Source organism: Ambystoma mexicanum, chromosome 3q, assembly GCF_040938575.1.
Source record: "Ambystoma mexicanum isolate Mex_15411 chromosome 3q, UKY_AmexF1_1, whole genome shotgun sequence".
Lineage (NCBI taxonomy): Eukaryota > Metazoa > Chordata > Amphibia > Caudata > Ambystomatidae > Ambystoma > Ambystoma mexicanum.
The window spans coordinates 313,443,817-313,465,478 of NC_090926.1; the positions used below are offsets into that span (position 1 = coordinate 313,443,817).

Below are 21,662 nucleotides of genomic sequence, written 5' to 3' on the forward strand. Positions count from 1 at the left end.
AGACCATGTGAAAGGATGATATTTTGTACAGGTGGCATGTATTTTAAGGTTAGTGCCTCGAATTGCACGAGTCACATTAATCAATGGCTCCCCACATACTTCCCCACCTACCAAATGCCCACATTTAATCCGAATAATAATATCAATCAAACAACTATCGAATACAATGAATTTGGCCTCTTTCCTTATACTGTCACTCTGCATCCCAGCTGGTTCGGCCTGTAACGTTGAGGACATGTCACTCACATGAAAGGTAGAATCTCTGATATCGTCTTCCGCTATGTTCAGTGATATTGATGGTGTTTCATTGTCGTCTACTTCATTCTCTTCCATTGCAACATCTGTTCCTTCTCCGGCGATGGGTGAATAAAACAATTTCTTCAACTTTCTCGCCGTCTTAGTTTTTGCGGGTGTGGATTCTGTGAATTGATCTCCGACTGCATCCGAACTACCAGGAGGACATTCACTATCAATGGCTGGTGGTGGTATAGCTCCGTTGTCAATCACTTCATATTCTTCCCATTGGCACGATGCTTCTCCAGTCTCAAGTCCCTGCCAAAAGGTTTGACAAGCAACATCTCTCGTTCGCTTCACTGTCTGTGTAGATCTAGTTCGTACACCCACTCGCAACTAGAGGACAGATTGGAAAAGGGGTGTTCAGTTTAAACACAACTTACAGTATTGAACTATTAACAGTGAAAAACAACATAATATAGTGACCAGGACACTAACCTTCTTTTGCTTACTTTTCTTTGAAACTTTCTTGCCTCGAACTTCAACATCAGGACGCTGTTGCTCCGACTCGTGTGTGCATGTCTCCACTTCCTCTTGCGCTGCAACGACTATGTTTTCCTGATAAGCACATCCATCACGCACTGACGCTCCATGGACTCCCTGAAACATAGAACTTTCATTAGTATGTATAATAATATCGAAAACACAAAATGTACTTGGGGACCAATACCCACGTACATCTCAATAGCAAAACACGAATGAACGCTTTGTGTAGAACATTCAAACGACAATTATTCACGCATTGTTGATCTAGTTAGATGGAACTGTCAAGATCCATACCTCGGGCTCCTCATAGACTTCCATTGATGATATTATTGAAGATGATGCTTCAGTGACTACCTGAAACACAGTAATTGCATTAGTATGGTTTTCTATTTTGATAAAAAGAACAAAGTTTGTGCAGGCGTGAACGGATCATCTAAATAGACCTGCACAAATGATCAGTTGTCTAAAATAAATAATGGATATCTAAATATGATTCGATTTGCTCGATCGTTGGAAGTGTCACCACCCAGAAATCTGCATCAACTACTAGGGGTGATGTTCTTGTAGAAGAAGCTCCGTCATCTCCCTGAAACATAGTACTTGCGTTAATAAAGAAGGAAGTATAGCGGATGTAATCACGTCATATGATCTCGCTTGATCGAGCTGTCAGTATCCATACCTCGAAATGCATAAGAACATCAAGGGACGATGTAACTGCGGTGCACACTTCTGCAAGCTGTTGCGCCGACCCGTAACTGCACGCTCCCCCTTCTTCTTGGACTAATGCTCCATCGACTCCCTGAAACATAGGACTTTCATTAGTAATGAACACAATATTGAAAAAAGAAGACACATAGGAGGGCGACGACAGAAGGACATATCAATGGCTAAAAACGAAAGAAACATTGTGTGTAACAATCACGCTACAAGAATGCAAGATCTGATGATCTCCATCGATGGAACTGTCCTGAAACGTACCTCGAGCATCTGAGTGACATCAACGGTAGTCGTCAATACGTTGGACTCCTCAGCATCTCCCTGAAAGACAGTACTTGAATTATTTTGGATAACAATAATTATAACTGAAAACAAAGACTAGAGGACGAGTACAAGGGTGTACCATTAGGTAAAATAATTACACGATAAATTAAAACTATTGATTTACATGCCTAAAACAAGTCAGTGGCAGAATAGCCAAGTAATATTACCCGATAGGCGCTTGAAGTGGCTGATGACTGCAATAACGACACGGATGGAGAATCTTCCGCCTTCATATTGAGTGGATACATAAATGGGGAAATTATTGTTAGCTAATGCTACACACTACCGCAAGGCCGAGAGATAAATACGTAAACTTGACTCACCAGTGGAGGGATGTGGACGAATAGAGTGGGAATAGCGGTTGAGAGCAATTTTCGCCTCGCTCGCGGTGTGTTCTTCTTTATTAGCAATGATGTGGAGTACATGTCAGAGGTAAAGTGCCTGCTGCAGATGCGGTATCGATCACCCCTCTTGTCCGCAAAGACTTCTAGGACTCTACTTTCAAGCTCAGAGGGTGGATATCCGCAATATCGGACCCATTCTCTTATCTGATCTATTGTCTTAGGGAAAACATGCATTATAGTACCTTCAGATTTATTATGGGTCTTCGAAGGACAACCGCCAATGGAACAGGCAGGCATTGTGGAAAGTTCTGAAAAGTAAAGATCAACAATTCTCTATGAATACCAATGTGTTAAAAAATTAAATACATAAAAGGTTCAATGCAAGGTATGTTTTGGTTTTTGGAACTATACACGGTATTCACATGCGGATAAGTATTTGAATAACTTTAAAAAAATACAAAAATAATTTGACTAAACTCAGAACATGTGACTAGTTCCTTGCATGTACTGTCTTGAACGAAAAGAAATTGGACGCAAAATGAGTATGGTACATGGCCTTACCTTGACGAGCAAACAGTTAGATGCAGGGATCAGAGTAGTTTTTTGTCGTAGAACAGGGAGCAGTTCACAGGTTGCAAACTGATGAGTTTGCTCAAAGTGGTCACGGAAGTTCACAGAGACGAAGAGCAGACAACCAGCACCTTCACGGGTTGACTAGCAAAGCGCAAAGAAGTTCTCATTAGAAATATGAAGTGGGTTATAAAGAATTCGAAACAGGGGTGTGTTTGTGAATGAATGACGTGTGGGGAGATGCTTGGCAGGAGACACGGGGTCTGGCGGTAGACATGGGAACAACAACCCATGCTCTATAGACCACTTTGAAGTGTACATGGTCTTTGGCACCTCTTGGCCTTTATCGCTCCCTGACAGCTCCACTTGCCAGCGCAAGTACCCCGGTGCGAACTGCCTTTGATAGGGCGGGGGGTGGATTGGGGCGGTGGTCGTGCAGACAAGACACAGGAAGACTCGTGAATGGAGACACACTTATGTGGATTGCAGGGGGCCGTCCAGCGTGAGGGGAGATGCTTGGCAGGAGACACGGGGTCTGGCGGTAGACATGGGAACAACAACCCATGCTCTATAGACCACTTTGAAGTGTACATGGTCTTTGGCACCTCTTGGCCTTTATCGCTCCCTGACAGCTCCACTTGCCAGCGCAAGTACCCCGGTGCGAACTGCCTTTGATAGGGCGGGGGGTGGATTGGGGCGGTGGTCGTGCAGACAAGACACAGGAAGACTCGTGAATGGAGACACACTTATGTGGATTGCAGGGGGCCGTCCAGCGTGAGGGGAGATGCTTGGCAGGAGACACGGGGTCTGGCGGTAGACATGGGAACAACAACCCATGCTCTATAGACCACTTTGAAGTGTACATGGTCTTTGGCACCTCTTGGCCTTTATCGCTCCCTGACAGCTCCACTTGCCAGCGCAAGTACCCCGGTGCGGGCGGTGGTCGTGCAGACAAGACTCGTTTGCCGTAGGGCCTCACCAAGGAGAGGCCATCTAACTGCATGTAAGAGGCAGGCTGCAGGATCTAGTACATGGAAGGCAGGGGGGTGAGTTTATAAATACCTCAGCCTCCCAGGAGAATATATGGGTGCAGTTCACCCTGGAGACCCTGAACAAAGTGGTGTGGTAAGTATTTTTGGGGGAGGAGGCAAGGCCGGCAGGCTTGATGCCAACCCGCAAAATAACATATGTATGTCTGCTGCATATGGGTTCAACGGTTATGTGGATTGAAGGTGGGCGGCCAGCGTGAGGGAGGATGCTGGCCGGAGACATGTGGTGTGACAAGACAAGGCACAGGAAGACTATTCAATGGAGACACACTAGATTCATTTAAAAAATCAAAACAACCATTGTTAAAATATATGTTGGGTTTTATTTTAGATCTTAATTTCAATTGAACATAAATAATAAACATTACACATTGTAAAGTTGCGGTTGCAGCACATCCCGGGAAAAGCCGCGGTATTGTCCACTGTCGCTGGGGAAATGTTGTCTAATGGCAAGTACCGCACAGGCAGGTATTACTCTCCGAACGCGGTGTCCGAGCCTCCCGTGAAGCCACCAAGTGAAGCAACGATAGGCCACCAGCCTGTACCACCTGTGAAAATGAAAGATGCAAACTGTATTAAAATGACAACTTTCTTATCACTGTCGATTCAGGTACAAAAATGTCATTCTGCTTTGAAAAAAATTCTATCTAGAAAATGCACAACATGGAACCAATTTACATGCATTCGAATGATATGTAGATGTAGTTTTATATGTGGGAGACGACCATGAAATAGTAGTGGCATCACTGACATCACAACCAGAGTATACTTACTCGTTACTCGGATTACGCGGACGAACAGTGCCGCAAAGTTCGTGCATAAGCACCATCATCATCCTCAACACTGTCCGTGAGAGGCAGGCTTCCCTGAACTCTGGCAGCTCGGTGATGCATTGCGGACTTGGCTCGCCTTCCGAAATGTAGGCCAAGCACCCAGAATTTTCACGGCAGCAGCAGTTCTCCTCCTCAGTTGGCATTAGCTCGCAACGATTGCACGTGCACCAGGTGGAGACGCCGTCCATGCGACATGGTCCAGGCTCTTCATCCGTTGACTGGTCCTCCCAACTGCCGTCCGAATCCCCATCATTTTCGCGTGCTTGCCTTTCCAGTAGTTCTTCCTCGGTGTACTCGGGCTCGTACATATACGGCATTATTGTAGCCATTGTGTGGTAAAGAAAGTAAAATAATTTATAGCGGTGGTACTGGTATCTGTTCACACGGGCTACAATCAACGAAGGTAGCTGACCAGAGCACAGAAACGAGTCACAGAATACTCAAAGTAACACAGCGAGAGTAATGGAATCGAAAATCTGCTGCTGTGTGTTGTGAAACGGTGTGTTTATACTTATTGAGGAAAGAGGCGTCCTGCCGTTTCCATGGCGACACTTCATTAGCTGAGGCGCAGCGATTGTTGACACGAAACGTGCTTTGGCGTTGGGAAATGGGCGGTACGCGTCTGCTGATGTCAGCCTCGGGGGCGGGGGATTTGATTTAGTGCCGCAAAAGCAGGTGAGCCAGGGCGATGCGGCAAGTGATAGGATTATCATAAAATGGCGGCTGATTTCGAGTGCGTTAATGGACGAAAAGTCGGGTAAGGTCCATAGGAAAGTTTTCCACGATCTACCGAGTTATGCTTAAAAACACATGGCCGAACCGTAGGGACAATAAAAAAAAAAGTCCCGGAACTCTCCTTTAAAATGGTCATGCCGGACAGAAGCTTTTGGCGATGCTAGATGGTGAATAGTTGTGTGCACTAGACCTTCAGGACATCTAATCTACATGTGCATACCTATCTGAGGATGGTTTATGGTCTTTCCAACAAAATTCTTTTGCTTCGAAACCTATCCATTGAAAATATTTGCATCAAATGCATTCTTTTTTGGGGATTCCCCAAACCCTGGTTTTTTACCGTTAAAAACCCACCCCAACTAAAATTAACCCTATACCCTACACATATATGCATTTGATGCATATATTTTTGATGGATAGGTTTCAATCGAAAATGTTTAGTTGGAAACCTTTTAGATGGAAACACTAGATACCTATGGGGATCACATTGCACATTCCTCAGATTCTCAATCCAGGGTACACATTACCAGTACAAGGTCCTTCCTTTCAGGCAGATTCGCGAAGGTGATGGACTCTTTCATGTCACGCCTGCATCTACAAGGGGTACACATCTACCTGTATTTGGATTACTGACTAATCCGGGGCCCCACACACTCACGGGTGATGGATGCCACCTTGCTAGTTGTGCAACAGCCATTTGCGCTGGGCCTTAAGCTAAATATGGAGAAACAGATTCAAACACCGACCTAGAAACTCCCAATTATTATAATTGTATGGTTTTCCCACCCTCTGATGATTGGAAAACTTAAACATTCTTTGCCAGGAGTTCCTGAGGAGACCTTCCTTAAAGGCGGTCAAATTCCAATGACTCCTGGGACTGATGGCTTCATGCATTCTGGCGATTCCACAAACCAGCTTGCATATTGGATTGTTGTAGCTGCACCGGTCTTGTGAATGGTGCCAAGAAACTCAGCAGTCACAGCAAATGTCGATCCTGTCTTCTCTACACACGTACCTTTGTTGGTAGATGGATGAGGAGAGCCTCAAATCGGGGGGTTTCTGCTTCTGGCTGTCTGTGCCATCAAGAGTATTTTCTACAGCCTCATCCTTTGCAGCCTGGAGGGTGGTCCTATGTCATATGTAGATCCCGGGAGGATAGCTCAGCGGCAACAAGCTCGCCTTGGAAGCAAGACGGCACGGAGCAACACAAGTTCGATCCACAGGCCCGCGCTTCGAAACCTCTGGGTATTAAGCGCGTTATAAATAACCTATCATATCTTATCATATATCATGCAAACATTGTGGAACCTGGAGAAATGGGATAACCTTATCGACTACATAGGATGTAGGACCTCTTTCTGGGCATTAAAGCTTTTCTACCTGCACTGGTTAGACACCATGTGTTCATTTAAATGGACAACACTGTGATGCTCTACCTGAATAAGCATGGAGGAACACCGCTGCCATCTTTGTTGCCTGGCTATGGAGATTTGGGACTGGTGTCTGGAGCATGCCACTTCTCTGATCGCCTCCACTGGTAAGTGGGACGCTAACATCAGTGTGGATGCACTGAGTTATGACTCCCACTCCTCATGAGTGGAAAATCAGTCAAAAATGCGTTGTTGCCAATATTCTGTTTGTTGATCTTATCAATGGTGGACCTATTTGGAAAACACGAGAACAAGAAGTGAGCCCTGTAGGCTTAATGGAAAGGCCCAGTCACTGGGAGATGCCTTACTACTACACTAGGCCTGGCAGACACTTTACGCGTTCCCGACCAGTCTACTAATTCCGAAGTGCTGCACTAATTAAAACACACAAGGATTTCACATTATCCTTGTGGCCCCGATCTGGCCGAAGAGGCTCTGGTTTTCAGATCTTAACTCCCTGAAGTTTCGTCACCCTTCACTACTGCCTGATTGACCAGACCTACTCCAGCAACAACAGAGGAAAGTTCTCCACCCCAGCCCAGTGGCTGTCCTTGGCAGCTTGGTACCTGAGGACTTATTGTTTGGGAACCTAGGGCTGTTGGACAGTATTAGAACTATCATTATAGCGGCCAGGAATGGGAATCGCAGGACACAATACACAAGCAAATGGACATTTCATTGTTGCCTCAATAGCCAGAAGGACCGTCGAGGCGACACAGGTGCATGTTCTATCCTTAATTAGACGTTGCTGAATCGGGGTATTAGTGGACTCCTGCAGAACAGATCTAGCAACCATAGGTGTCTTATCTAAACAAGGATGACTGTGTTGTCCTTGGCCAAGCCCCATAAAGAAAAGATATTTAAATGTATTTTTCAGTCTCTATACCCCAACGAGAGTTCCTGGCCCTTGGGATCTGTACATTAATATGATATGGCATTTATAACGCGCCTATACAAAAGTGTTTCAAAGCGTGACGAGGCAAGGGAGGGAGAACATAGGATAAACAGTAAAAAATACATAGAATAAAGAAAAACAGTAGGTAAAAGTGCGGCCAGCTGGTGGCAAGTGCAGGGTTAAGTGCAGACATCAAGTGTCATGAGCTGGTGGGGACTGTAGGGATACAGAAATAGCCCCCAAGTGCAGGGGTTGCCCAGGAGGCAGTGCAGGTGTGCAGCTGGCGGGGGAGGGAACCTGGGCCTGTAGCCAGGTGACCAGTGCAGTTTCAGTCAGCTGTTAGAAGCAAAGAGGAAGGTCTTGAGGTGCTTCCGGAACCGGTGATGGTTCTCAAGTTTCAGGGAGGCTGTTTCAGAGGGAGGCTCCAGCCGAAGATCTACCACCAACTCGTTGCTTGGAGAAGCGACTGTCCCTGAGTTAGTTGGAGGCGGATGAGCGAAGAGCTCGAGAAGGAAGATATTTAGGAAGAGAGAGTTGGAGATATTGAGGCCCCAGAAGGCCTTGTGGACAATGCAAATGGTTTTGAACTTAATCCTCGCAGCCACTGGGAGCCAGTGCAGAGATTTCAGCCCTGGAGAGATACGATCCCTGGGCATGAGGCCAAAGAAAAGTCTCACAGCCCTGTTCTGGATGAGTTGCAGAGGGCTGAGAGTAGAAGCAAGCAGATTTAGAAAGAGGTTGTTGCAGTAGTCCAGCCTAGAGAAAACCAGAGCTCTGGCAATAGTGAGCTTCTGGGGGAAGGAGTGGAAAGGAAGAATACCTCTGAGGAGGTGCAGCTGGTAGTGCGACAACTTGGAGACGTCAGAGCTGTGAGAAGAGAGTGGAGTTAAAGATGACCCCAAGGTTTTTAGCCTCACAGGTGGGAGAAGGAAGAGGGCCAACATTGTTTTGCTGGCACACAAGCCTTTTGAGCTGTTGTCCTCAACAGATTTAAAATGCATAACCCTGAAAACATAATTTTTTTCGTGGTGTCACATCTGCACAGAGGATCTCGGAACTGCAGGCATTTTGTACAGAGGATCCTTAAATCCACTTCCACAAGGACATGGTTGTACTGAAAACAAAGCCTGATTTCTTGCCAAATATCGTTAGCAGCTTTCACATCAATGAGGAACTTCCACTTCCCGTCTTATTTCAGTCTTCCACCACTGAAGCAGAAAAGTACTTAAACACCTTGTATTATGCCAGGGCATTGAAGTTTCATTTGGACAGGACTAGGGGCGTGCACAGGGGAACACAACATTTTGTGACATACGGAGCATCGGTGCTTGAGGTGTGGCATCCAAGGCATCCCAAGAATGTTGAATGCTCTATTTTGGGGGCATACTGACTGCAGGGAAAAACATCCCCCAACTGGCTACTTTCTGTGCTGGTAAAGGGAAAATCCACATCAGTAGCTTTTCAGCGACACATGCAGATACTAGGTATTTTTAGAGTGGTAACTTGGGCAATTCCACACTCCTCCTGTAAGCATTATCCCCTCGAACCACAGCTTGAGAAGCAATACGGCTTCTGGATAAGTCGTTCTGAGGAATGTTTTTGTAATCTAACTTTCAGTCGCCCACATCTTTTGCTAGGGTGCTATAAATTCGTCTGAGTATAGAGGAAAGGGGACAGAAAGTAAGTATACAGAACGGTTACTCAATGTAGTGACACTGTTACTCTTGATCCATAGTCCCCTTTCCATCATACCCCCCTCCTGCCTTCCCCACTTATAAGTTCCCAAGTGTTACTTGACAAAGGGACAGTTGGGCAGGGAGTGCAGCACAGGTGCCAGGCGGGGCTGGTACAGGGCACACCTGCTCAGGCAAAATCTGGAATAATCTGTATGGTTCTTTACTTCACACTCCCGTCCCCTGTTCATTGGACATACAAGAATATGGAGGAAAGGGGACTATGGACCAAGAGTTCCAGTGTCACTACGGTGAGTAATGTTTCCAAACTTATTACTGGCTAGTTGTAACATAACTACTGACTTGTAATGAGAAAATGACATCAGTACTGCACTGTAATCGTTATCACACTTCACTTTTGACGTCACAATACCTGCTGCTTAAATCAGCTAGAGCAGAATTTTTGCTGTTACTGAAGCATTAAAGTGGAGACCAGCTTTTCATATTCATTTCTTTTAAAGTAGCCTTCTATGACACTTTAGACATTCGTTGGTAAGGAGCTGTTTTTATTATTTTTATTTTGTGAATGGCTCGAGTTAAACAAATGGGATCACAATTCGATCTACACGTTATTACTTATTGTAAAAGCATAAACCATTGTTTATGTGCATTTTGATAAACTACTTAATCTGTTTTTCTGCAAAAAATTAGAAGCTGCATATTCTTTTTTTCTAATCCACACCATTTCTGCACTGATAATGTTTATCGACAGCTAAAAGATTTTAAATTAGAATAAGAGACCAGGTATTGTAGAGAATGACCCTGTGTGGCCATGTATTATAAGGAAATAAATACCCCATGAGAAACATAAAAACGATATTGCAGTTCACCTTGGAGTTCTCTATTATATTCAGTCATGGAACTCCTCATTGACTAGCAGTATCCATCCAACATATGGTAGAGCGTACTTTATCCCATGTACAAATAGCATATCCTAAATTGTTGCTTAAATGTATGGGACCCAGTACAGAATCACAGTAAACACGAGAAACATATTTGACACACACACACACACATTTAAGAAAATCAGGAAATCTTTGGTCAAAATGTTCCACTAGTTATTCTATAATTGGGTCATATGGATAGGCCACAGGCAAGAGACTAGCTTTAGCTTCCTGGGAGAGATGTACTCTGGCCTTTGGTTTAATGAGCAAGTCCTGTGAGCCCAACTCTGCCTTTAGGGGAGAGAGACATAACCCAGTACGCTAGCATTTGGGCAAAAGTAGAGGGCGAATCCAGATTCAGGGGCAAGGATCAGACCCCACAATGAGTTTTCCTCTAGCTTACATAACCCCTGACAACTCAGCAGATTTCAAACAGGAAAGGGCCTGAGCCCTAGCCTTAAGAGGGAGAGGGATGCCTCCCTGCACTCCACCTGCCCCCATGTGAAGGCGCTGTGAGTATAAAGGGGTCAGTGCATGCTGTCGGACTTCCTTAGACACCTTCAACAGTGGCCTGCATGCTACTGAACTAATGCCAGGAATGTCTTGGTCAGGTTTATAGCCCCCAGTTCCTGAAATGTGTTTTTCTGTCTAATAGATATTTTACACATTTTAGATCTTGGTGTGCGACTGGAGGATATTCGTGAGACGCATGCTTAATCAGACTAAGTCTCTGCGCAGGGTGTTTGGAGCAGGATCCTTCCTATGCAGCAACTAACTAAACACAGGGGGAGCACTGTAGGGATAAAATGAGCTCTATGAACTAGAAAATGACATCCTAGAGTTAGGACACCCCTGTCCACTACACACACTACTGCTGTATACACAACCAAGGGTAATCAACTATTAACAGTGCACGGTATAAATATCCTTTAACATCCGTTCTTTAAGAAAATAATTCCAAATACACATTTTTCAGACGATGAAGCTTGTTTAATTGTCGAGACCAATGCTCGAAGCGTTACGGGGATACCCTCTTCTGCAGGCGCAAAACTGTAAATACAACCAGTAATAATCCATTTTTATTTTGCGAGATATACTAATAACCAACACCACCATTTTGTATCTTTTAAATGGACCACCAAGGACAAGAATTCAGTTTAGAACCCCCTGTACAAAGTTTGGTTGGTGTCCCAATAAAAGAAAAACTCAAAAACAAAAGGCAAAAGACCACCCCAGAAAGACTCCTAAAGAAAATTAAGTACACATGTGTTAGGTAAGACTCTGTTCAGTCACACTGTGTGAGACTACGCAACACTTATCTGCTTAGTATTAGGTAACCCACCTTTTGGTATAGGTCTGTACTACACAAGTTTGTAGTCTGACTGAGCAGCCAGGCCTATCTCAAGAGGGGTAAATGTGAGCTGTACAAATGAAATCCGTAAATGCAAGTAACCAAGTAACACTTACACTCAAGGTTTCAGTTATAAATAGTTATTTATTTAACATCAGTTTTTAAGTAAGCGTTTAAAAGGCAATTTGTTGTAACCATGTAAATATACTCATAAAATTACTTTTCAGAATCAAAACAAGTTAGTGGATCATCTTTGGATTTGCTTCTTACACAATTATTTCACCCTGACCGGTTTGAGGGAGTGGAGAAAAAACAGCTTACTGGAGATCTGGCAGTAATGAACTGCGAAGCCAGCTTCCAGGACCTGGAACAAAAAGATAGGGACATAGAATTGAAGCTCCATGACCTTGAAAACCAGGATCTGAGAACAAATATTTGCATTATCGCCTCAGTGAAAGACTAGGAGAAACACCAGCCGGATTAGAGAGTAGAGTTAAGTCCCTGGTAGCATCTCTTTGACCCAGCGACCGCTCCTGTCTTGGAATTTGACAGTATGCACAGGGCATACAGGCAGATGCAGGATATACTTCAAAGAGCGAGGGAGAATTGAGTTTGAGGGATCAAATGTGAAAATGTTTCAAGACCTATTGGCCGCTACGCTAAACAGACGGAGAGGCTGCCGCCCACTGACTAACTGGCTACAGGAGCACAAAATTTGCTACCAATGGGGTTTTCCTTTTTCACTAAACTTCGAACATGAAGGTGAAGTCTACAGCATCACATTGGAAGAAGAAGCACAAGGAGTCTTGGAGGGCTTGCAAGCGGGTACGTTAGGAACTGACAGAGCCAGAAACAGAAAACCTGGGGGACCGCTGCACAAGGCTTTACCCTCTTTGCCAAGAAGAGGTCGAGCCCCTGGAACCAGAAAATACAAGCGTTGCAACATGCCCTGAAAGTCTTGTCCACTGGGGGGGGGGGGTTATGTCTGTGAAAGCTCTCACTAACGGGCACAGTAAAGCTTATGTGCCCACAACAATGAATAATGGCTTTGTAGCCTTTGTATGGCCACGAGAGTTTGAAGGTTGTTAAAATGAAGTTAGGTTGCGGTATAGTTCCGCCATTAGAGCCCTAGTGCGGTGAGGAGTTTTTAATATTTGCCTGGAGAGGGGTCCCTGTAGTCTGGCCCTTCGTTTCTAAAGGGCGTCTCAGCTGTTGAGGATTGCCTAGGATGCCATTCCTTAAGGGAGATGGGGGAGGGGGATACACATCCAATTAGGGGAGGAGCATGCTCAAATACCACGAAGGCTTCACCACTTCAACCTCATACTTTTCACAGTTTTAGACACTCCACGCATGGGCCAACCACTTATGTTAAAACAACCCACTTTAGTAGGGTCAAGAAGCGACAAATACACCGACATGGCACTCCCTGAGGATATGCAATTTAAGTCACTCAATGTCAAAGGCCTCAACTCCCCGCGAAAGCGCTCCATGCGAGCAAGGGAATTTAAACTCTCCAAGCTGGATGTTATTTGTGCAGGAAACAAAGTTTGCCCAGGGGAAAGAATATAGGATCGGAAGTAGGGAAATAGAGGATACATTGTGGGCTTTGGGCGGTCACAAGAGGGGGGGGATAGTATTATATACAAGAAATCAGTTGCCCTCCAAATAGAGCAAATACACTGTGAAGAGGAAGGGCGGTTCCTAGCCTTAAAAGGGAAAATAAGATCACGCACCGTCGCACTCTGTTCCGTGTATGCACCCAACCAGAATCGGACACATTTCACTGAATCCCTCTTTGACTTCCTAGATAGTTGGAAGGATGGCACGTTGGTATGTGGTGATGATTTTAACATTATAGCAGACTCAAGATTAGACTGGGATTCCATGCGACAGGGCCCACAGGCACCTAGTAGCTCATTGGGGGGAGGGGGGGACGGTGAACAAGCCAACTGCGAGCAAATCACTTAATCGACACCTGGCATACAGTGCACCCAAAGGAGAGAGCATTGACCTTTTACTCTCACCTACTCCCGAATAGATTATTTGCTGGTATTTGCTGGTTGGTGCTGCGAATGAGAGTACAGTTCTAGGTGCAATCATAAAGATAGTGGCCTGGACAGACCATCAATTGATAGTGGCCTGGACAGACCATCAATTATGTAGCCTGGAATTCGACCTTGGGCCAGCTCATTGCAGAGAACGCAGATGGACTTGCAATGATATTCTCTACAAGGACCCACTATTTAAAGAAGCCCTCAAAGAGGTGATAAAAGATTATTTTTCCGCAAATGATACGGATGACTTATCACTGAACACAGTGTAGGAGGCAGCGAAGGTCACGATTAGGGGAGTCTTGATTGCGGAAGGGGGCACATAGGAATAGGATCAGGATAAAAATGGAGACCGAGCTAAAATCCGAGATCACCCGTAAGGAATCAGATCTTCGCGCCTAGCCCGCAGATGGGGACCAAAGCCTAGCACAGATCAGGGTGCTTAGAAGGGAATTGAGGGACGTTTGGCAAGTCAAAGCACTGACACAACTGGGAGATTTTAAAAAACAATTTTATGAAAAAGGCGATAAAGCCCACACTTTGTTGGCCAACCACCTGCGCAAGCAAAGAGCAGACAGGGCGATGCCCAAAATTAAAGATGAAATGCGCCTAGACTTATCAAATCCGTGCGAAATTACAGAGGGCTTTTTGAGATTTTATACCTCCCTATGTACGTCTGAAGGGGTGGGGACTGAGGCCGAAATGGAGCATTATTTGTCAAAATTCCCCCATATGCCCATATCATAAATCCACTAGGACATGCTAAACGGCCCAGTTAGAACCAAAGAAATCCGATTCGCAATCTCCAAGATGAAAGCAGGCTCAGCCCCCGCGCAGGACGGGTACACACCAGCCTTCTATAAGGCTAACTGTAATTCATTGACTCCCTTTTTAGTGAAACTTTTTAACTCGATACTGGAAACAAGCCAAGCCTGTCATCATTCACTGAATCTAGAATCCTAGTTCTACCCAAGGAAGTAAGGATGCCACATAATGTGTGTCATACCGCCCAATATCGCTCATAAATGTGGATGCAAAGATTTATAATAGCATCCTCGCTGATTGCCTGGCTCAAATTCTACCCCAGCTAGTATACACTGACCAGGTCGGCTACGTAAAGGGCAGGCAAGCTGTGGACAGTGTCCGTAAAACCCTTGATCTTATTGCCACCATTGATGAGAGGGAAGACTGCCCCATTTTAATGTCCATCGATGCACAGAAGGCGTTCAGTCGAGTGACCCTTTCTGCGAGCAGTTATGAAATGGGCGGGATTGGGATCACTATGGATATCGGGAGCGTCAGCATTATACCGCAATGCCTCAGCTAAGGTCCTGGTCAACGGAGTGGCTTCGGAGCTCTTTAAGCTGACACGAGGCACACGATAGGGCTGTCCTCTTTCTCCCCTTTTGTATGCCCTAGTGGTGGAGCCCTTCGCGCAGGCATTAATGTGAACGCCCAAATTCACAGGATGGTGAGAGGGGGGAGGGAATTTAAGTTGGTGCTCTTCGCTGCTGATATCCTAGTCTATCTCACTCACCGTTGGAATCAGTGCCTGCTGTCTGAGGGAATATAGGGCACACTATCAGGATTTAAAGCTAACTTGAATAAAACGGTAGCCCCAACGCTCCAGCAGACTGCAATCCTCCCAGCACAGCTCAAAGCAGAATGAGGCTTTCAATTGCAGACCGAGGTAATAAGATACTTGGGTGTAGAGATCACGAACAATTTGGCAAAGTTATTTGATGCCAACTATAGACCCCTTTGGTGTGCCATTAAAGCAGATTTAGAGAGATGATCCAAATTAGCGCTTTCCTGGGCTGCTAGATAAACATCAATTAAGATGAATATACTTCGTTTCTTTTTCAGTCCCTCCCAGTAGTCGTCCCGGAGGCATTTCATGCAGAGGTCAAGCGGTCCCTTTATTTCTTTGGGCAGACCTGAAGCCCCGGATATCATACGCGACTTTAATCTTGCCGAAAGACAAAAGCAGCATGAGATACCCTCACTTGTTCGATTATTATAGGGCTGCTCAATTCCGCATCCTTGCGGATCACTTATGGGAAAATCCGGAGAAACAATGGATAGTCTTGGAAAATAAAATGTTTACACCTGTTACCCTAGGCGAATGGCTCTGGGTTCCATACCTGTCGATGCCAAGTAGGATTCAGGAACATCCAGTCTTGGCGCTATTGTGGGCTCTTTGGCGTTCCACTCGCAGCATGAGGTGTGTAACATCCTGGCCACCCCCCCTCTGCAGCGTATGGGTTCCTCCCATTCAGGATCAATTAATCGATGTAAATCATTGTCAGCCCCAGTATGAGAAGGGTTTGGTGAGAGCGTGGCAGATGTGAAGAGAGGGTGTCTATATCTCCAAAGCAGAATTAGTAGGCACAGCATGGCACCACAATAGCGCCATTACTCTACTTGCAGTTAAGGAGTGTACTGCCGGACCCGTCCTGGGAGGGGGACTCCCTTCGAAGACCACTCACAGCGTTTGGGCGAATGCCGGGGATGGAGGGGATTGATTGCCCAACTATATAGCGCACTGCTCACTAGAGGCCATCTTGCACAACCAAGCACTGAGACTAAATGGGATGTGGAACTGGAGCTGCAGAGCCGACCAGAAACGTGGGCCGTGATGTATAAGGCGGTATGGAGCAGAGCCATATCCATGCAATATAAGATGCACAATGGGAGGCTATTAATGAAATTGCACCTATCCCCACAACGGCTGTCGAGCAAGAGTGCAGACGTTTTGGAAGGAGGTCCTAGGCTGGATACATGGTATCTCTAGGAAACTCTCCACTGCTTGTCTTGTTTGGCACTGAAACTGATGCGGAAGAGACAGGCACGATTCTTTGGCATATGCCTAGAAATCTGTTAGCGGCTAGAGTGTGTTTGACTGTCAAATGGAAATGCAGCACCTTGCCAATGAAAGGAGAATGGCTTACGAAAGCGCACACCATATATCAGATGTAAAGTATCACGGCAGCCTTGCTGCAATCCCACACTCATAGATATGATTTGCTTCCCTGTCTGGAGCATTACACCGCATATAGAAATGAATTGAATGGGGAGGGATTGAACTCAACGGAAGGGACCCCACCGCAACTTTCACATGGCTCCTAGTGCCCTTGGGCAGTGACCCCGTTGGGGTGGCACAGTGGGATGAAAGGTCGTCTGGGCATGTGGGCAGCCCAAATGCATGGGAGTGACAGCAGAAAGAGGTATCCAGATTGGTTTAACGAAAAGTGGTGCTTTGGATGGTTTTTCTTGGGTGGGGGTGGGGGTGGGGAAAAAGGAGGGACATTTGTAAGTTGTCGTCATGGAACAACGCCTACCAGAAAACGGCCTGGTCAATGCTGTCAGGTGACAAACGGCTCTTGGAGTGAGTTACACTTGGTCTTAGTTGAGGCCAGTCTTAGAGACATGGTTACATTCAATAGATTGGTGTCTGCTCGCCATGTGTTATTTTTGTTTTTATTACATTGCCTGTCGAGTCAGCATGTGTATGGTGTCATTCTTAAACTTGTAAAACCAATAAAACATGGTTTACATTTTTTTTCCAAAAGTCCTAAGTCCATCAAAAGAGCTGGAGGTCTCTAAGGTTGAAGGGAAGTAGCACATAAATGACCATTCTCCCTAACATGCCATTACCAGAAGAGAAGTGCAGAGGACGTATGTACCAGTGATCATTTGTCACCCCCCTATCTCCTGAGTACTGATTCCAAACAAACACCCAAGTGTTCATAAAGAAGACCGAAATGTAAAGCGATCTATCTCAGCCCCCACATCCAAAGGGAATTCACTCAACACACCTCAAAATACCAATTTGGTGTACCGTTCAGGTAAAGATAAAAACACCATCCAATACCTATATAGGAGAAAATCCAACTAGGACACCTTTTTCTAGTTCATTGTTCTATCAACTTCCCTGCACTTAACTCCCCTGCACCCATGTTTTCTAAACTTCAACATTATTTCTGTTGTGACTTCAATAATAACAGGTGCGCACTGTTTTCTTCCTCTATTGTGATGAAATGAGTTCTAAAAGCACTTAACGAACAATGGCTGAGCTTTGCAGAGTCACTGAGCATAGAAACAAATGCGTGCACTGAATGCATGGGGATTAGCACTCCTGGGACTTCCTGAGCACAGGCTGAGTTCTTGAACCGGGAGAGCTCTGCTGGGGCTGACAGATCAGAAAAAGACTGTTGGCCTAGTAAGCCCAGGTAAAGCTATGCAATGACTGCCTATGCTGTTCTATCAGAACTGACTTTCTTCTCCATTTCAGGCCTCTCAAGCTGCGAAGAAGCCGAAGGCGGAACAGACTGCTGAGGATGAGGAAGATGATGGGGGCCTTTCAGAGCAGGCTATCTATAGCATACTTTCCCGCAGCTCATCAGATAGCACCACAGCCGGGTTAATGACCATGTCCTCGACTACAATGGGGCTGCAGTCATCCTTTCCTGTGGCTGACCCGGCCTCCTCCAATTCAGGGGCATCCTTGCAGCAGACATGGCCACACAAGCAGGATCCTTTGACCGTCTCTAGCCAGTCTCAGCCGCCGGATGGTGTGCCAGGTGCACCCCTTAAACAGAGCACAAAGAGCCTGCCCTCTTCCAAGGTGTCACTTAAGGAGTACAGAGCAAAGCATGCAGAGGAGCTTGCTGCACAAAAGCGACAGTTGGAGAACATGGGTGCCAGTGTCAAGGAGCAATATGCCCATGCTGCGCAGAGCCTGTTGGTGCAGCAGCAGCAGCAGCGAGAGCATCAGGCTCAGCCCTCTGCGATAATACTCAAACTCCCTGTTGCAGAGAAACCAGAGCGGCAGCCAGTGGAACGGCCAGACAAGTCTATGTTAAAGGCACGGGTGCCACCAGCTGTAACTCTGGGAGGAAAAACTCAGTCCAAGTCAGAAGAGTTGAAGCTCTGCATTAAAGTTCCCGTGTCAGAGCGGCACAGCTCCTCAGATGAGAGCAAGAGCAAAGACAAGCACAAGAGCAGTTCCTCCAATCACCATCACCACCACCACCATCATAACCACCACTCTCACAAGCATGGGCACAACCCCTCAGCAGGGGGCAACAGCAAACGCAGTGGTGATTCCAAACATGGGAGCCAGCACAGCTCCTCCTCTCACAAGAGTTCCGGCTCATCTTCGTCATCCCGAAAGAGACCCTATCCTGAGGATGGAACATCAAATGAGCTCCCTTCAAAATCCAGCAAAGGTTCTAAATCTTCCAGTGGGGCATTCCCATCCTCGGGCACTGCACATGGTAATTGTGCGGACCCTGTCAGCCTCACTGTCCACCAGGCCAGCTACAGAGCCAGAAGCAGTCATGGCAGGGCAGACCGTGGCCACCAAGGAGCTAATGGGCATAACACTGGCCAGCCCATTGCCTACCAGGACACTGTGAATATGCTTCATTCCCTGCTGAGTGCTCAGGGGGTGCAGCCTACCCAGCCTCCTGCTTTTCCATTTGCCCCTAAACTGGGGGAGCATCGCAGCACACGCCCAGCTATCGCTTCACGGCCTGGCAACACAGACAAGCTGCGGCCTCCCCCTCTTCCAGCAGATCCACCACCTTCCCTGCCTCCACTCCCCAAATAAACCTCTGCTCCTTCAGTATTTTTTTTAAATCGACATTTATAACCCATGTGATATTGGGGTTCTTGCAGAGGACCATCAAAACTATTTCCACTGCCTAAGAGGAACAACCTAATATTGTCTAAAGGTGAGATTGCATCAACACAGGCACCACTCTTGACCGCTTGAACCCCTTACCTGTGTCTCTCACAAAAAGGGGGAGAACAGGGAGAGTATGAGTTCGCTCTCTCTGCTTATGCTTGCTTTAGCTTGTCTCGCTTTCCTGTTTCCATGTTGCCCCACACTTGCCAACTTCACCCTTCTCTTACTCTTCGTCCTTGTCCCTATCTGTCTCCATCCTTTTTCCCTTCTCTCCACCCTCATTCTGTCCTTCTGTCTCACTCCATCCCCACAAATCTGTCTTCCTCTTTATTCCTCCTTTTCTGACCCCTTTACCGTTTCCACACCTGTTCCTTGATGAGACAGATTATGGTCCTGCACATTGTATTGACTTCTCTTTTACTTGATCAGATAGATTATGGTCCTGCACATTGTATTGACATTTTGTATTGGTCAGTAGAATTTTAAAAATATTTAAAATGTTTTGGAACAAAAGTTCAGGAACTATTTTAAACTGTAAAATCGCAATTGCTAGCCACTGCAAGGTGCGTACAAATTCTGTGTTCTCATATAAGGGTTAAGATGTATTTGTAGCCCAGAAATAGCATGCATGACTGCTGTACCTTGTTGACGGCCACTGTATAAGACTGTTATTGGGGTACCATAGGCGGAGAGGGAGGGATGGAGTCACACTTCTGTTTTTCTCCTCATAGCATGTTTGGAAATTATGCAAATGTCACACAATTCAGCTGTTGCCAAATATGCCAATGGGTGGGGCCGTTTAAGAAGTGACCTGTACAACATTTTTAGCTATATGTTCTTCAGTGAGACCACATCTCCGGCCCTGTAGAGTAAGAGATGCAAGGACTTGGAGAGTGACTCGCAGGGACTCACTTTACATAATTTCCATTAGTCCACCAATGGGCTGCAGTAACCCATTTTTGTTGATCCATGGCTGTAGCGATCTAGAAAAAGGTGCATAAACAGTCTGATTGTCTTCTATTCTCGCACCCAAGGGTTCACTGTTCCATGTAATAATCTAGTTAATTAACCAGAAGCTATCGCTTCCAATTTTCATTATTATACGTATGCCTCGCAAGAGAGAGAGAAGAAACTGTTCTTGGTGGTTGAGCTATGGCTTCCTTTTATGCCCTATGGATTGTCTGTCTCAAATCCATGTTTCTGAAAATTGTCTTGTATTGATCTTAAAAAGGTAATCAGTCGGGATCAGGGGATGGGGGTGAATAGACAATGTGGGGATACAGAGGGATGATCTGGGTTGTATTTTTGAAGTCTTGTGAGCCTGAGAGATCCTTCAGCTCAAGCAGGGTCTTTGTGGTAGGTTAATCACCATTGCATTCAGATAATTGATTCTTGCAGCAACCTCTCATTCAAACAGTTCCCTCATTTTCCCTAACATCAGTTTGGTTCCAGTCTTCCTGCACACTCCCAGGGCAGTTGTGAATGTTTGGATAGACTTGTGGTGTAAAGGTGTATTACACAAGGCATTATCTCCTCGCTCTTTCATGAAAACACTCTATACAATCTTACTTCAAAAAGGGGTAAAACTATTAATGCATACATGTATTCCAGTAAGAAGACAAAATTGTGTCAGCTAGACGATGTCTATGAAGCGAATAACATTTAACCCTCAAACAGCCTCTTCCTCAAGATGCCCTAGTCTTGCCCCTTCTTTCTCTGTACTAATGGAATATCTCTGGCAATGGATCCTCCCAGATTAATAAACTGTAATTATTCTCTGTTGCTACTCTGGGCCACTGAACATTTATGTACAGTTTTGAATATTTTACTTTTAAAAAGCACTTTTTCAGTGAGACCATTTTGTACAGATGCCTTTTTTTGAAGGATGCAATGTGTTTGTGAAGTTAGGTCCTGTTGCACTGACACAGCTCACCAGCGCAATACCTTTTTCTTTTCTTCCTGCTTGGTCAGGAAAATCTTTGGAAAATATATAACGTTTTAGACAATCTTTCAATCTTGATGGATTCACTTTTTAAATTATGTATCTACAGTTTCTTTGGTCATCATTTGTTTTCCTCTTTGCTTCCAGCAATGAAGCATTGCCTACTGTTCTCTGAGCAAAGTAGTTTATCAAGCTGTGTGTTCTGTGTGAGGTGAAGTTTCAGACAAAGCAAAGCACTTTGTGTCCCTATTGCTTGCATTGGGCAATGACACTATTGTGCAGAAACTTCGGGGTGAAGAGTTCTCAAAATATCTCTTAAATGTCTTCAT

The 21,662-nt window shown here is 45.5% G+C and overlaps 1 protein-coding gene across 1 annotated transcript in view; it reads left to right on the forward strand.

The window, feature by feature from the left end:
- CCNT1 (cyclin T1) overlaps positions 1-21,246 on the forward strand; it is a 542,287-nt gene extending 521,041 nt beyond the window's left edge. Inside the window, exon 9 of the mRNA XM_069653859.1 lies at positions 17,994-21,246. Within this exon, the coding sequence (XP_069509960.1) occupies positions 17,994-19,313 (1,320 nt within the window). The 3' untranslated portion in view covers positions 19,314-21,246. The remainder of the gene's footprint in view (positions 1-17,993) is intronic.
- The last annotated feature ends 416 nt before the right edge of the window (positions 21,247-21,662 follow it).